The following is a 16,764-nucleotide window of genomic DNA, read 5'->3' on the forward strand; positions in this document are numbered from 1 at the left end:
CATCACGCGCTCCATCTCCGCCGCGTCCGCCACTGATTCCCCCTTCCCAGCCCCATTCTGACTTTGTAACCATCCGGGCCCCACCGCCATGGGCTGCTTCGAGGAGGAGGGCAGCTGGAGCCTGTCCTTTTCGGGCGCCGCCTTCTTGGGCCTCTACCACGTGGGTGTAACCCACTGCCTGATGGAGCGCGCCCCGCGCCTCCTCCAGGGCGCCCGTCGCTTCTACGGCTCCTCGTCTGGGACGCTCAACGCCCTCTGCATCCTCTTGGGAGAATCAATTGGTGCGTCTGGGGACAGCTGGCTGAGGAGGGCTGGGGAACTCGCCAGCAGATTTCGAGCGGATGGGGTGGGCGCGGAGGGAGAGGGGTGGTCCAGGGCCTTGTGCCTGGCGCTGTGCCCAGGGGTCTTTCCACCCAACAGGCTCCCCTTTATTCCTCATGAGAACCCTGAGGACTCGGGACTGTGGTCACTCCCATTTCGCAGAAGAGGGATTTGAGGCTCAGGGCTGGGAAGACTGTTCCCAAGGTCACTTGGGGGCAAAAAGTGGACAGAGGGTTTGAACACAGTGCTGGGCACAGAAATTCTGAGCTGGAGTGCCACGGACCCTCCACTCCCATGGCACGCAGGAGGGAGGTCAAGCCTTCCAGCAGGTGTGGCAGGCCCCCCAGTGGCTTAGGACCCCGTCCCCATGCCTGCAGACTTCTCCTGCTCCCAGCTCCTGGAACTGGTCAAGCAGCTGGAGCAGCTGAGCCTGGGTATCTTCCACCCCGCCTTCGCACCCATCGAGCACATCAGGCAGCGGCTGCAGGACATTCTGCCTGCCAACATTCACATCCTGGCCTCCCAGCGCCTGGGCATCTCGCTGACCCGTTGGCCTGATGGCCACAACGTCATAGTCACCGACTTCGCCTCCCGCGATGAGGTCATCCAGGTGAGCAGCTGGTGGGCCCCAGGGCCTGGCGGCAGGTGGCTGGGTTCCATCTCCCTCCAGAGTGACTTCCAGGCACTTCCCAGGGGCAGACACATCTGCGGGGCGGGCTGGGTGGGTGGGGTGGTGGTGAACTTGCAGCTCCTCAGTTTGGTTACATATTAGAGGGTCAAGGTGCAGAGAGGAGCGGCAAGGTGAGTAAGGAGACTTCCACCCTGTGGGGGGGCCCTCAGAATCTTGCCTAAGTCTTGGGGCTTCTGGTCTCACGTGTGTGAGGTACAGATCAATGAGTTAATAAGTCATCCAGTATTGAAATAAAACAGGAGGATATGACAAAGAGCCATGTGGTCAGGGAAAGAGTGCAGGGACAGGAGGTGGGGGTGGCCAGGAGGGTCCCTGGGTGAGCTCAGACAGGGAAGGAGTCAGGTCCGTCCCCGGCAAGGCCTCAGCCAGGAAGCCAGTGCTTCCCCTGTCGCCGCTCTGTCCACTCTCTCCATCAGGGCCTCCCTGTCCACCCAGACTGGGCTTCCGTAACGCAGCAGCTTTTTCTTCCTGGTGCTCCCAGTGCCCGTCACAGGGCCTGTCTCTGGGTCTGTGCTGACGGGAATTCTTAGTGTGTGCAGAGAGGGCCAATCCCTTGCTGCGGGCTGACGTCCACAGCCTCCCGAGGAAGCCAGCTGGGGACCCCAAAGTGTGTTCTAGCATCTTTGCCTATATGGCACATCGTATAGGGCCTGCCTGGCACAGAGTAGGTCCTCAGGAAACATTAGCTGCTGTCACTTCTATTATTCATCTGGGGGAACGAGGTGCTCACCTGCCTCTCCCTCTGGTCAGAGCCAGAGAGGGGTGCATCTCCCCGAAAGGACTGGAGGATGTTCTCCAAGGGTTTGTGGAGACAGGCTCTGCGTGCCAGGTGTTGGTAAGCTCTGGGTCAGTGGTTCTCAATTGGGTGATTTTCCCCTTGGGGACATTTGGCAATGCTGGAGATATTTTTGGCTGCCACAACTGTGTGTGTACTACTAGCGTCTGGTGGGTAGAGGTCAAGGATGAGGCTAAACATCCTTCAATGCACAGCCCCCCCCCCCCCACAACAGAGAATTATCCAGCCCTAAATACCAATAGCATCAAGGTCTATGTTAAGGATCTTTTTGACTGCAGGACTTCTCAGAGCCTTTACTGGAAAAGTAGACAGTGTTTTCCAAGTAGATAGAGAAGCCAAGGTATCTTGTTTGAGGTGCATCTGGTTGGATCAGTGTCCAAGGAACACATGCTGGGAGACATCCCTAGATTCTTGGTGGAGAATTTCTGCCAGACTCGTGAAAGAGAAGTGGTACTTGGTACCTCCGTTTGCCTTTCGGGGGAAGACATCCAGCAGCAATGCTGAGTCAGCAAAGGTCCCATCAGCAGGGAGACAAGGGCAGATGGATGTCGGGATGGGCCTGCATTCAAATCCTTTCTTAACCTTGGGAGGTCGACTGGGACTCAAGCCTCCCAGGGCCTCAGGTCCCTCCCCTGGGCACAGGATGAATGACACCCACCTCGTGGGCTGCCCTGGGATGGGACCCTGTACTCAGAGCAGGTTCTGAGCACAAGGAGTGTGAACAGTTGTTTCCGATGACTCTTGTCTTTCCAGGCCGTGGTCTGCTCCCTGTACTTTCCTTTCTACTGTGGGATTATCCCCCCCGAATTCAGAGGGGAGGTAAGTGGCTGAGCCTCTGCCCTGAGCACCTGCCGTTGAGAGGTATGTGGGTAGGGGGAGGGCACCAGCGCTCCCTGAGCACCTACTGTGTGCCAGCACCCCCCAGCTCCTGGGGTGCTCAGAGCAATCTGAGCTAGAGCAGACCTAGTGACTCAGGGGCAGTCACAGGGCCACCAGCTGCAGCCCCTCTTTGGTGGGTGGCTCAGTGGCTGTGGGGGTGTGGGAGGAGGGCAGGGATGCTGAGCACCGCCCACCTGAATTGCAGCGCTACTTCGACGGGGCTCTGAGCAACACCTTGCTGTTCGCGGACTGCCCCAACACCATCACCGTGTCGCCTTTCCACGGGACCATGGACATCTGCCCCCCGAGCATGTCGGCCAGCATGCACGAGCTGAACGCCTGCAATGCCAACTTCCAGATCTGTGTCGACAACTTTTTCTTGGGGCTCATCTGCTTCATACCCCCCAACCCTGAGGTAGGTCTGGCCCCGGCACCCAGCCTGGAAAGTGTAAGAGGCTTGGCCGAGGTCAAGGGCCCCATGAGTCAGACTCTGTGCCCCTGAACCTTCCTCATAGCCTCAGGCGGGTAGGATACATGTCCTGAGTCTTACAGTCATGCCCTCGAACCCACAGCCTGAAGCCCAAGTTGTGTCCTTACTATTCTTCCCCGTCTTCCTGAGCAAGTGTAGAGTTGGGACGGGGCCCCTGTAAACTGCACCGCACTGACGCCAACTCTGCTGAGCGTGCGTGTGAGCCAGGCCTCTGCTGGTGCTCCTCTGGGTCAGGCTCTGTGAGAAGGTACTGTCGTCAGTCATCTCCATTTCTCCGGGGAGAACACTGTGGCACAGAGAGGTTAAGTGACCTGTTCAAAGCCACACAGCCCTGAAGCCACAAAGCCAGGTTTCAAATCCTGAGCTAGCCCAGACCCATGCTCCTAACCGTTGCCCTAGATTGTGGACAGATTGGCCATGTGGAGGCGAGGCACAAGCACAGAAAAAGATGGACAACAACCCACATTTCCTGCTTCTTGCCCTTTGGTATTTCTGGGAAATCGGTAATTTGACAACCTGATTTATCATCATACCATGTTCCTCCACCCCCCAGCACGCCCCGGCTCTCCCCTATTCCTTCACACCTCTTATGGTTCTGTAATGTTTTATAATTTATGAAACGAGGTCACGTCATTTCTTCTGATCCTCCCTACAGCCCTGGGGTGGACAGAAAGTCTCAGCCCCATTTACAGACAAGGCAACCGAGGTTCTCAGAAAGGTGGTGTGGCCATCCCCGGTCACACAGCACAGGGAGGCAGAGCACCTTTCTGGACCTACAGGTGCTTTTTCCCCATTAGTTGGGGAGCCATGCACGAGACAGGTGGGTGTGGGCCCCGGGGCTCCTCTGCCGTCTCAGGCTGCTCCTGGAAAGGAACATCAAACAGGCAAAGGGACCCATCATCCACTGACCTATGGGGAACCAGGCAATGTCCCAGGTATCCTGGGTCAGAGGAGGGAACTGAGGCCAGTGGGGGGAGGGGCTGGTGCAAGAGGCCCAGATGGCGAGTCTTAGAGGAGGGAAGTGAAATGAGGCTGTGGGGAGGGAAGCAGCTCAGGCAGATTTGTTCCACCTGCGGTCCTGTGGCCCCCTTCCTGGTGCTGGGGGCCCTGGGGTCCTCCAGCCTGCTGAGGGGTCTCTGGGGGAGCGTAGGCTGGGCTGGGCTCACTTCCAGTTGATGGCAAGTCTCTGGCCTGCGACCACAAGCTCGAGGGGAGGTCCATGCCTTCCTCATCCAGCCTGACCTGTGTGTTGGCAGATTGTGGCTGACAGCTGCAGGCAAGGCTACTTGGACGCCCTGAGGTTCCTGGAGAGACGCGGTAGGTGGCAGCCCCCACAGTCGCCGGGGATCTCACCCCGTGTGCATGCCAGGTGGACCCGGTCTCTTGGTATTTGTGGTTTTTCTGGACCTTGACTCCCTCATTCTCTCCCTCAGCATCTGTTCGGTGCTTGGCCTACGCTGCAGGCTGGGGGTCCAGAGAGAAAGCACACATGTGTCCCGCTCTCTACCTGCCTGCAGCCTAGGGCAGGGGGACAGACCCAGAGAGAGACATCTCAGGGAGATGCAGGGTGCTCAGGGTTGTGGGAGCCCAGAGAATGCCCCGACACAGGCTGGGGGCTGGAGAGAACAAGGAAGGCTTCCTGGAGACAGGGACAGAGAGCTGGGTTTTGACTAGTTAGGAAGATGATGGAAAGGTTGAAAAGGGCATTGGGGCAGAGGGAAGAAGAGCAAGAGCGAAGGGACAGAGGCTGGTACCTTGGGGGCGCGTACAGTACAGCCACAGGGGTGTGTGTGTGTGTGTGTGTGTGTGTGTGTGTGTGTGTTCCTGGGGTGGTGGGTGGGCCAGTGAGGTCTGGGCTAGAGCTTGATGTCATCCCACAGGGTACTGCTCTTCAAAGTGGCAGAGCTGAGAGGTGAACTCAGGTTGTGTGGCCCCAGACCCCATGTCCTTGACCCCCCCCCGCCCCAAAACACACAGTAGCAGGAAGCATTTGCTGAGCACTCACCACACACCCAGACCTGGGTCTGAGCCTTATGTACTTATCTAAATTCTCACAACAACCATATAGAGCAGGTCTTGATTTTCCCCTTTCACAGAGAGGAAAACTGAGGTGTGGAGCCATTAGGTTACATAGCTTGCAAGTGGTAGGGCCAGGATTTGAACTCCAGACTGTCTCAGGCTCTGGGCTCTGATTAACCACTAGAAAGTGCACAAGGAGCAGAGCAGGGCCGGGGCAATGCAGGGAGGCACCATCCAGGATGAGCCTTGGGTCCATCCTGTGATAAGCAGGTCCTCAGAGCTGGGTTTGGGTCATGAGGGGTGTGGATGGGATGGACAGTGTGAGAGCTGGGGGAGTCATTGTCACCGGGAGACTCCAGATGTTCTCACCTGTAAATCCTTCCTCTCTCCTGACCCAGGACTCACCAAGGAGCCAGTGCTGTGGACGCTGGTGTCTAAGGAGCCCCCAGCCCCAGCTGATGAGACCCGGCATGCTGGTCATGACCAAGGCCAGGAGGCAGGCCTGTCGCTCAACTGGGCAGTACCCAACGTGCTGCTGAAGGACGTGCCCAACTTTGAGACGCTCTCGCCAGACCTGGAGTCTGGTACTTCCCTTCTTACCTGTACTCGCTCACCTAGCAGGTGCCCTGCATGCAGGGGCTGGGGGCTGGGATCCTTCCCTGAAGGTGCTCATTGCCTGGCAGAGGACAGGACTCATTTTTTTTGAGCACCTACTAAGTGCCTGGCATGGTGCCAGGGGCTTTTACAGTGTCATTCACTCCTCACCACAACCGTGGACCCAAGTGATTTTCTTACCCCATTTCACGTATGAAAAAACTGAAGCTCAGAGGGGTCTCAAAGCCCACAGCTGGGAGCTTCAAACCCAAGACCATGCCTGAGAGAGCCAGGCCATTGCCCACTGTCCAGGGAAGGGCAGGAGGTATGGAGGGGCAGGACAGGCACGTCTGGGGGGTCTGGACTCACTTCATCCTTTCAACAATACTCTGAGTGTGGTACTGAATTGCCCCCTTGTACAGATGAGGAAACCACAGCACAGAGAGGTCGCTAAGTGACTTACCCAAGGTCCCACGGCTAGCAAATGGCAGAAGTAGTTCTGCTCTGAGCCAGTTAGCCTGCGCTTCTGCCCAGTACCCTAAATGTCACAGTTGCAATAACAGGAAAATGCAGGGTCCCACAGACACATGTCATGGTGCTGGTGGAGGCCAAGTTAGAGCAGCGTCTAAGTGAGGCATTAAAGGAGGAGCTGTCCAGGCAAAGAGAGGGGGAGACAAGCATCCAGGCTGAGGGCGCGCATGTGCAGAGGTGCTGGGTGGGCTGGACGGGGCAGGAGCTGGAGGCCCCTGTGGCTTAACACAGTGGTTGAGGGGCAGGGTCACAGAGATGAGCTTAGGGGGTTGGGAGGGGTGGGCAGGCGGCCTGGAGGAGAGAGATGGGGCCCCTGGGGGGGCTACTGGGGGCCACCCCTCCTCTTCAGAGTTCACTGCTGCTCTGAACTCCAGGGATTACTGCAACTCGCTGGGAGCGGACAGGCAGGAGGCTGGGAGGAGAGATGATGGCGGTGAGGCCAGAGCAGGGACAGTGAGGTGGGTGAGGGAATGGGGCGGGGTGAGGAGGACGCCTCGTTCAGCGCTGGAGACCACATAGGGTGAGCAGAAATGGACTGAGCCCTGAGTTTCGAGCTTGGGACTCTGGAACCCTGACAGCATACCTGCAGCCACACGGGGGCACCAGAGAGCTGCCCCTGGGACCGGCCGCACTGCAGTGGTCACAACGGCTGGGAAGGGAATTGTCCTTTGGCCTGGCCCTTACAGGCATCCATTAATTGTCACCTACCTGCCCAGGGAGGTAGGTGCTGCCGTATCCCTACTTCCCTAGGCTTGGGAAGGGAAGGGACTTGTCCCAGGACACATGGCAGGTAAACCAAGAGCCGGGTCTCCGAACTGTGCTGTCAGTGAACCCTCCCAGCGCCTGTCTCTAGGGGGGCCTGGCCAGACACTGCTTGGTGGTGTGTGCATGGCTGTGCGGTGGTCTTGGGGCAGGGCCTTGGGGACTGGCTCAGCCCTGGCCAGGATGTCGGTTCCTTCCACTCTGGTCAGTTCAGGGGATAGAGGGCTCAGAAAATGGTAGTTGTGGTTCCAGCTGCTGCCACTGCTGTGCTTGATAATAATACCAATGTGTTGCTGTTATCGAGGGAGCATATGCCCCATCTTAGGGGGCCACAGCAGACTTTCCAGAGGGATAGGAGAGGTGGAAAGAGCTTGGGGAGCGTGACAGGCCTTGGGTCCATCCTGGCCCTGTCACTTCCTGGCGATGGGCTTTGGACAAGTCACTTCTCCACTCTGAACCTCAGTCTCCTCTTCTGTGAAAGGGGCATACCCTGCCCGTTTCAGGGACAGTAATGAGAGCACGAGGTATGGGCCTAGCCACCTACTGGCTCATGCAGGGGCTTGATCAATACTGTTTCTTCCTCTGCAGCTGGGGGTGGGTGAAGTCTGTGGACTGGGGGGTAGAAAGGGGCTCGTGCTGCCTCTATAGGCATTGAGGTGTGGTGGGGGGGATGCCATGGCTTCTCTTGCAGCACTGAAGAAAGCATGCATGAGGGACCCCAGGCCCTGGGCCCGCTTCTGCCGGTCGAGGTCCGGCCGGGCACTGACCTATCTGCTGCTGCCCTGCACGCTGCCCTTCGAGTACGTCTACTTCCGGAGCAAAAGGTGAGGACAGGCCAGGGGTCATGGGAGGGGTCTGGCTTGCCACCAGGGTTGTGGCAGAGATCGGTGCCCATGGCAGGACGGGCGGCTGGTCTCCCCACGCTGCCTAGTGTTGGCGGCGATACCCAGAGCGGTCTTGGTGGTCTCTGCAGAACCGAATTGATGGGGAGGCAGTATGGCAGCTATAATCAAGAGGGGGCCTCCTGGTCAGTGCCCTGCTCTTCCTCTGTCTCTAGAACCTCTGGCCCGTTGCTCCACCTGACAGAGCCTCAGAGACCATGTGCTGTTTTTGAAGATAACTCTAGGGGCCAGTCTGGCTCAGAGTTGCTGTGTGGCCGGGGCCAGGTCTCTTGACTCCTCTGGGCCTCAGCTTCTTTTCCTATAAAACAAGGCCGTTCCATGACAGACGGGCTATGGTTAAGCCCTCACTAACCGTTCTAACTCTGCTGACTAATGGAGCACTCCTCATTGTGGGTTCATTGATTCCAATGGTTATCGAGGGCCTACTAGGGACAAGGGAGGCAGCATTGAACTAGACCCAGCCCTGGCCTTCTGCAGCCTGACAACCCACACAGCATCACACATTCACCTGTTTAATCAAAGCTCTGCTGAGCGATACCTAGAGAGGTCTCCACTAGCTATGAACTGGGACGGCTCATATTAGGGGCTGTCTAGTCAGGGAAGGCTGCCTAGAGGAGGTAACTTATGAGCTATAATCTGAAGGATGGGTAAGAGTCCACTAAGCAAAGAGAGAAGGGAAAAAATTCCAGATGGATGGAACAGCATGTGCAAAGGTCCTGGGGCAGAAGGCAGAAGGGAGTAAAGCTCATTTGAGGAGCAGAAAGAGAGGCCGGTGTGTCTGAAGCCAAAAGATGGAGTGCTATCCCAGATGGGGCTGGGCAGGCTGGCAGGGGAGCCATGTGAGGAGTGGGGTCTTTATCCTGACAGTGGCAGAAGGCGATGAAGGGTTTCACCAGGGGAGTGTCATGTGGAGATCCGTATTTTAAAAAATTCTCTGTGCCCCAGAAGAAGGTCTATGTAGCAGGTCACAGGCCTCTGTCCTGCTCCATGTTGAGTTAAGGACGGGATCAGCCCTATTGTTGGAATTGCTGGTGACTGAAAGCTGGGAGGGAGCTTTCTGCTGGCACAGATTCTCTTCATTCTGAGCCATTGACTGAAACCACAAGTTGAAATCAAATAGGAGAAAGGCAAATTCTAGCCTTTTCAGTTACCAAATTATACATCAATCAATCCATGTATGAGCACTGATGGGGAGGCCTGCCTAGACCACAGGGAAATTCATACTTGGTATGTTCTCTACATGCTCAACATGTAGGTTGCAATAATAGAGGCAGAAGGTCCAGAACAAGGGAGGTGACAGACCTGCTTGTGTTTTGCTTGCCACACTACACTCTGGATTGTCTGCCCGGTGTGAGGACCGGGTTTAGAGGCCCCTCTGAGGGGCGAGGCTCTCCAGTGGCCAGTGAGTTTGAGAAGGAGCCTGCCCTGGCACCTTCTCAGCCATAGTTGGATGACCCGGCCCTCTGCTGATGCTGTAGGGCCCACGTGGGGAGCACAGGAGGGTTTGAGCGACCGAGGGCTAGTGTGAGCTCCGTTTCAGGCAGGCTATTGGCTGCTGGGAAGAGAGTGGATGCAGGGGTGTGGAGTGAGGAGGGCAGGGGCTGATCTGGGGAGGAGAGAGAGGAAGGACTGGAGATATAGGCAAGGTGACTGTTCTCATTTGGCAGGTGAGGAAAGTGAGGCCCACAGAGGTTCCCTGTCCTGCCCAAGTCACACAGCTGATAAGCAGGGGAGCTAAGCTGCACCCCAAGCCAGCCTGACCCTAAAGCCCTGCCCTTTCTTCCCCCGGGCTCTCCACTTGTGCCCTGTGGAGTCGACCCTCAGGGCCTGGCCACCCCCACCAAGTTCAGAGTCCGTCATGGTTCATTCCCTCAGCCCCTCACTCCCCTGCAGCTGCTCTGTGGGTCTAGCCTGCTCTGTGGCGCAGACAACACTGCTGGCTGCTTCTTATCCCTATTCCCCTTCCTTTAGTCCCGGGGCCTCCGGTGCAGGGACCCCTAGCTCCGCTCTGACGCTGTGGGACGGGTGGTCTCAGCTGGGCTGACGTGCAGGCTTAGCCTGGTGAAGCCGCTGCCACACCTTCTTGCAGGTTGATGCTGTGGCTGCCTGATATGCCGGCAGACTTGTGCTGGCTGCAGGGGATGCTGAGGAGCCTGGCCCTCGGGGTCTACTCCAGGACGAAGGACCAGCTCGTCGGGCTGGTCAAGGTGAGGTGGACAGGCGTGGCTGTGCCGAGTGGGGGAGGCACCCGCTGTTTCCCTGGGCCCTGGGCAGGCAGTCTGTATAATCCACGTCCCTCTGTCCAGCCACACATGTAGCCCCTGGCACATGTGTTTGGTCACCGCTGTGGGCTAGACCCGTGCTGGACCTGGATGGAGGTGCTGACCAGTCACATCGGTCAGTCTGCAGGAACTGCTGGGGGCAGTCACCGCTCCCCCTGCACACAGAAAGCCTGAGCTCACAGGACACGTGATCTCCCTGCTGGGCCACACCCCCACCAGTCCTTCTGTCATCCTTCCAATGTCCCCGCATGCCCTGCTTGGGGTCTGGGTTGGGGCTGTCTGTCTCTCCCCAACCTGCCCTCCCTGCTGGCTGGAGACCCCACCCCACAGTCTTCCAGCACCCACTCAACAGCCATTTGTTTACCAAGGAAACCAGCACAGCGACCCCAGGGAGGGGCCATCCCTGGAACCTTCCTGTCACTCCCAACACCGCCCGAATAAGGGCTCAGATTGTTCCTCCTTGCAGGACTTGGGGGAAGCATGACCCGGGGCTCCCTGAGTGCCAGGCTGCCTCCACATGGCTTCACCCTGCTGTTCACCCAGCCCCAGGCTCTGACAACCTGCACTCACTGGATTCTGCTTCCTCTGCAGCCTGTGGGGCAGGAGTCCCCTTTAGCCCAAGGCAGTTCCTCCTGTGCTGCTGGCCAAGAAACCCAGACCTGCCCGCCCATAATTCCTGAGGGCCACCAAGCTGGACCAGCCCAGTGACTGACTTCTCCTGACCCATCTTTGTCCTCTGTGCCCACATCTGCCTTCTTGAGTGAGGCCCGCATGTGATTTGCCTTCGGGAGCTCAGTGCCCAGCCCTTGGCCCAAGGTGGGCACTGGAATTGTCCGAATGGAGGACTGATGGAACAGCCTCTCATTTTTCCTCCCAGACTCTTGTCTCAGACAGTGTGGGCAGGTGGCCCTCAGGAGCCAGAGGAGGCCCCACCGGCCCCTTTGGAGCCCCTGCTCCTTGGAGCCAGTTCCCTGAGGTCTGGGTACTTCTTTTTGGGGAGAGGCCCAGCCTGTCGGTATTTTCTAGGTTGCCATGTGCCCAGGTCACCCTGCCCCTGTCTCATCAGAGGGAGAAAGGAAGGCAGGAGCTGAAATTCTTGGTTCTGGAATTTCCAAATGTGGTATTTGGGAGCAGCTTCTGCTGAGAAGAGGGGTTCCAGCAATCTTGTAGAGCTGTTTACAGAGTGCTTTACCGAAGATGGAGAATATGCTCGTATCAGAGACTGGGGAGCAACTGGAAGTGATGGGGTGGTGTGCGTCCCCTCAGATCCTTTCTCTCACGTTCTCTGTCCTGCACCAGCCCTTGGGAGTGACCCTCACGGTCTGCCTCACGCCAGCAACCTTGATCTCTGACTTCCTACTGGATGCACCCAGTGGGAGCCCCTCTCAGGAGATGGGAGGGTGTGGGGAGAGAGAGATGAAAGGAATTAAAGTCTTTGCAGAATTCCAGCTGCATGAGCTTCTGTTGGGGTGCCCCAAACTCCTTGATGCCACCACCAAGCCCCCCTTTATCCCACAGGAAGGTTGATGGTGTGGCAGTGCCTCCAGCCCCTCCCTCTCCAGCCCCTCCCTCTCCAGCCCCTCCCTCTCTCGGGCAGAACAGATGCTGGGACACCAGACCTCTTCTGGCTTCTCTGGGGACTCACTTGTCTTCCTGTCCTCAGAGCAGAACCTACACTGTGCCCCTGGCCAAGCCCTTAAGAGACACTGAGATGGCTCAGCTGACAAAGCAGACAGTTCAGGAACTGGTCCAGGTCAGAGTTTCTTGACATCCTTGACTTATCACCTATACATCCTCCTAACGCAGAGCCCTGAGGTGTTACAGAGCAGAGGAGGGGTCCTGGGTGCTGGATTCAGGCTGATCTGGGTTTCAGTCCTATCTCTGCAATTCAGCATTGATCCCCTCACCTCTCAGAGCCTCAGTTTCCCCCTGTGTAGAATGGAGGCAATAATACATACCTCATGGGGTATGTACTTGAGAAAATTAATGGCTTCTTGCAGACTACGTCATACAGCAGGGATTACTGCTCGGGGCGGGGGGAGTGAAAATGCATTATCTACACTCCTGCTCTGTGTTAGATACCAGACTAGGATAGGACCACTGTCCCTCCTTTGAGCCTCACTCTGGCCCTGACTGGGTGATAGTCCAGACGAAACTCAGGGGAGCTGTGATTGGGGCCAGAACCTGTGTGACATCAGAGCCCTCTTTGCACTGTGCACCATGGCTTCCCATCAGGTGTGCTAAAGTCATGGGTCCATCACCCTCTTTCTCTCAGTGTCCCAGCCAAGGACCTCTTTGGGTCCTAGGACCCTGGAACAGCTGTGACTCCCCAGCCTGGATTTCTGATTGCTGGTTGTCTGCTGAGCAGCCTGATGCTGGAGGCAGACCCCTGCTCCAAGGAGGTCACATGCCTCTATTGCTGTTTCTGTGGCAGTATTGGGGACGCTAACCCTCCCAAGTGCACGTCGCTTTGAAGTTGACACAGCTCATCATCTCTGAATTCTCACAGCAACCCTGGGAAGCAGGCATGATTCTCCTCAATTTATGGGTGAGGAAACTGAGGCACAGAGAGGTTATGCTCACTGGTAAGTGGTAGAGCTGGAAACATCCCAGATGGTGCTGCAGGCAACAGGAAGACCCCTGGAGCGTCACAGCTTCACCGTGCACCTGTTGTATGATATGGGGCAAGTTCTTTCCTCGATCAATTCCTCATTTCCTTGTCTTTGAAATCAGGGGTTGAACTAGCCGGTTTCTAAAGGGCATCTAGCTCTGCTTTAAACTTGTATCATGCACAACTGATACCACATCGTTAGAGGAAGAAGTGATTCCAGGAGGGGATTAACCACAGAGGAATGGGTTTCTGGACTGGGTCTTTATGGAAGCCTAGAATTTGGTTTGGCAGAAAGTCATTCCAGGAGGGGGGACTGCAGGTGTAAAAGCAGGTTATGGGTGGCCCATGGTAAGTTAAACAGACAAGGAATCTGAGGCTCAGAGGGGTGAAGTGTCTCATCCAAGGCCCCATAGCCAGCTGGTGGTACAGATGGCATTCAAGCCCAGGTCAGGCTCTCGTTCCACCTTGTCTGCACACTAGAATGCTGGGTAGAAATACGAATGCTCAGGATTCTTCTGTGGAGATTCTGATGTAACTGATCTTGACTAAGACCTGTCTGGGCAGGAATGCGGTTGGAGCCTGTAGTGCCTGGGCACTAGTGTTCTCAGGGGCCACCCTGTGGGCGTGACCACCTGCCTGAGCCAGCAGGTTGTGCCTCAGACTTGCTTAATGTTATCTGTGGCAAGCAGGCTGGTATGTGCTAATCTGTGGCTGGGGTCATGCAATGCTAGTGGGGCAACCTGTATCCAGCACTAAATCCTGGCCACATGAGACTCTCCCAGGCCCATACCTCAGTCCCTCTGAGCTTTGCATCCCACCCATAAATCGGATTGTATACACTTAACGACATGTGTGGTGATATTAAGGAATAATTGTTACTTTTTAGTTGTGTTAATGCATTGGGAATATGTTTTCAAAAAGTTCTTTTAGAGATCCGACTGAAATGTTCATGAATGAAATGACGTAATGCGTGAGATTTGCTTAAGAATAATCCGGGTGGGGAGAGGGGGATGAGAGACGATGAAACATGAATTAACAGTTACCACTGGGTGGTGAGTACATGGGAGTTCATTGTATTAGTCTCTCTAATTTTATACATGTTTGACATTTCCGTAATAAACAAGTACTTAACCTTAAAATTTTGATAAGACATACAAACAGGAAAATATGCATCACGACAGAACATAAAACAAAGCAAAAACAGGGCCACCGGGAGTTGTGGCTACCGAGTCACAGATGGGAAGGATCCGGTGACCTACGCACGTTCAGCACCGCGGACAGCGACCCGCGGCCGCTTCCTGCTGCCTCGCAGCCCTAGAGACCTCAGAGAGCGGACAACTTCCGGATCCCCCTTGCTTAGGAAGAGTTTCTTCAGAACAGAAGGTTATCCAGCCTCTTACACGCCTCCAGAGATGGAGTGTTCGCTACCCACGGGGCAGACCAGGCCTTGGTAGACAGTTTTGGTTCACAAGAAGCTTCTGTTTCCTGCTCTTTTAAGGATACCTTTGTGAAAAAATACATCCATCATATATGTGTGTCTATTTCTGGGCTCTCTCTCCATTTATGTTACATGTCAATGGGAATTAAGGTTGCTAATCAGCTGACCTTAAAAATGGGGAAATGACACTGGATTATTGGGTAGGCCCAATGTAACAACAGGGTCCTTAGAAGTGGAAGAAGGAGGTGGAACAAGAGTCAGTGTCCGAGTGATTTGATGTGAGAAAGACCAGACCTGCCATTGCTGGCTTGGAAGATGGAGGAAGGGGCCATAGCCAAGAGTGGGCAGCTCGAGGCTGGAAAAGGCATGGAAATGGATTCATCTCTAGAGCCTCCAGAAAGGCTTGCAGCTTTGCTGACACTTGTTTTCAGACTTGTGATGCCTGCATTAGACTTCTGACAATCAGAGCTGTGAGATAATAAGTTCATGTTGTTTTAAGCCACTGAGTTTGTGGTAACTTGTCATAGCAGTAATGGAAAATGAATGCAACAATGAACATATGTCATCACCTACATTCACCCATTCTGGCATTTGCCACAGTTTCTTTCTCTTTCTCTCGCTGATATATACACATGCACTCACATTAGTGTTATAACTGTGTTTTTTCTAGAGCCATTTGAAAATTACAGACATGATTCTCCACCCCCAAACACCAGCATGTACCTCCTAAGAAACAGAACATGCTTTTACATAACCATAGTACAGTTTACAATTCATGAAATTTAAAATTAATATTATTAGCTAATATAGAATCCATTTGCATATGAGGTTGGACAATTAAGTTTGAGAACTTATTGCAACAATGTTGCTAACCTTTTTTTGATACCAGAGGGATTATGCACTATGAATTTGTACCAACTGGACAAACAGTTAACCAAGTTTACTCTGGAAGTGCTGAAAAGGCCGCGTGAAAAAGTTAGATGACTTGAACTTTCCGCCGATAATTCATGGCTCGTGCATCTCACCAGTGCACCAGCTCACACGGCACCGTCTGTTAGGGAGGTTTTAGCCAGTAAACAAATCACTGTATTGGAACACCCTCCCTACTCACCTGGTCTGGCCCCCATGACTTCTTTCTTTACCTGAAGATAGAGGAAATAGTGCAAGATTAAAATGTAGGGCCTCCTGTTCAAAAAACAGGGAAAAGTGCCATTAAGGCACTGAAAGCTAAAGCTTTCCCCTTTTCTCTAGCATCACTCTCTCAACCTGTCATGGTGTTTTTTATTTGCTAGTTAATGTCACTCTCTCCAGCACTGGTATACTCTTAGGGCACCTGCAGACCCTCACAAGAGTCTGGGGGACCCACTCCATGACTCTGAGAGCAGCCCATCAGCTGCCTGTTTCCTCCTGCCAGCTGTGGGACCCACACATCGTGCCCTGGCTGGGAGCGGGGACTCGAGCCAGGCAATGCCTCTTCCCACCAGCCTGCTGCCCCGGGGTTACTGCGACCTCCACACCAGACAATTGGGCACCTGAGTGGGTGGTGGGAGAGAGGCTCGCCTTTGCTGATTGACCCACCCAATGCCCTGCGGTGCTGCCAGTCTAGGAAAAAGTTGACAAGGGTAGCTACAATCATGCCCCACTCTGAGATGCCATGGGCTGTGTTCCCAACCTGATCTTCATGCCGGTGCCCAGGACCCATGGTCACTGGGTGGGGGCAGGAGAGAGGTTGGACAGGGCTGGGACCCTAGAGGACAGAGGAGTGGGCAGTCAGGAACTTGTCCTGAGCAGGTGGCATTGGGTGGAATCACTCGTGAGCTGAGACTCCAAGCTCGCAGCACATGCTCCATTACCCCATCAGACTCCATTTATAAAGCACACGTTGAAAGATAAAATTATTAAGAATTTCAAGATGGTGACCACAGAGCTTTAAACCCCAAGGGCATGGCCCTTCTGACCCTTTGGGCACAGGCCCCTGTGTGACTCCCCTGGTTGCACAACCGTGAAGCAGGCCCTGCCTCTCTGTCTCTATATCTATCTGTCTATCTATCTATCACCTATCTCTATCCATATCAACATCTATACCTATCTATACATCTGTGTCTTTCTATACTGTGTCCATACCATCATGTAACCATCACTGAGAGCAAGATGTTTCCAGGGCTCTGGAGGGGGCTCTTGTGTCGATTCCCATTCAACCCTTTCCCTCTGACCCAAATCAAGCACTTTTCCGACCTCTATCGTCATAGTTTAGTTTTGCTTTTCCTTGAACTGTGTATGAATGGAATCATATATCTTGCCTTTAGCAGTTGGTTTCCTTTGTTCATATTGACTGAAATTCATCAAGGTTGTTGCATATACCAGTAATTTTTTTTTTAAATAGCCGTGTAATAAACTTTCCATTGTATGACTATATCACAATTTATCTACTCTACTGTTGATGGACAT

At 54.8% G+C, this 16,764-nt stretch overlaps 1 protein-coding gene across 1 annotated transcript; it reads left to right on the plus strand.

Annotated features, from left to right (window-relative positions):
- On the plus strand, positions 1–15,610 carry PNPLA5 (patatin like domain 5, triacylglycerol lipase). Its single transcript, XM_019715024.3, has 9 exons — positions 1–281; positions 699–931; positions 2,562–2,627; positions 2,893–3,102; positions 4,434–4,494; positions 5,595–5,780; positions 7,775–7,907; positions 10,075–10,192; positions 10,859–15,610. The coding sequence occupies exons 1-9, from the start codon at positions 89–91 to the stop codon at positions 10,973–10,975; spliced, it is 1,317 nt and encodes a 438-aa protein (XP_019570583.3). The 5' UTR covers positions 1–88; the 3' UTR covers positions 10,976–15,610.
- Positions 15,611–16,764: the final 1,154 nt, after the last annotated feature.

The sequence above is a fragment of the Rhinolophus sinicus genome, chromosome 1, assembly GCF_057876585.1.
Source record: "Rhinolophus sinicus isolate RSI-liver-muscle chromosome 1, RSI-T2T, whole genome shotgun sequence".
NCBI lineage: Eukaryota > Metazoa > Chordata > Mammalia > Chiroptera > Rhinolophidae > Rhinolophus > Rhinolophus sinicus.

What these genes read in the sequence shown, in the direction of transcription:
- PNPLA5 (XM_019715024.3), top strand. Translation starts at nt 89, where the DNA reads ATGGGCTGCTTCGAGGAGGAGGGCAGCTGGAGCCTGTCCTTTTCGGGC. An exon ending in CCCGCGATGAGGTCATCCAG is followed by an intron (nt 932 to 2,561) that starts GTGAGCAGCTGG and finishes TTGTCTTTCCAG; the next exon opens with GCCGTGGTCTGCTCCCTGTA. An exon ending in GTCTACTTCCGGAGCAAAAG is followed by an intron (nt 7,908 to 10,074) that starts GTGAGGACAGGC and finishes ACCTTCTTGCAG; the next exon opens with GTTGATGCTGTGGCTGCCTG.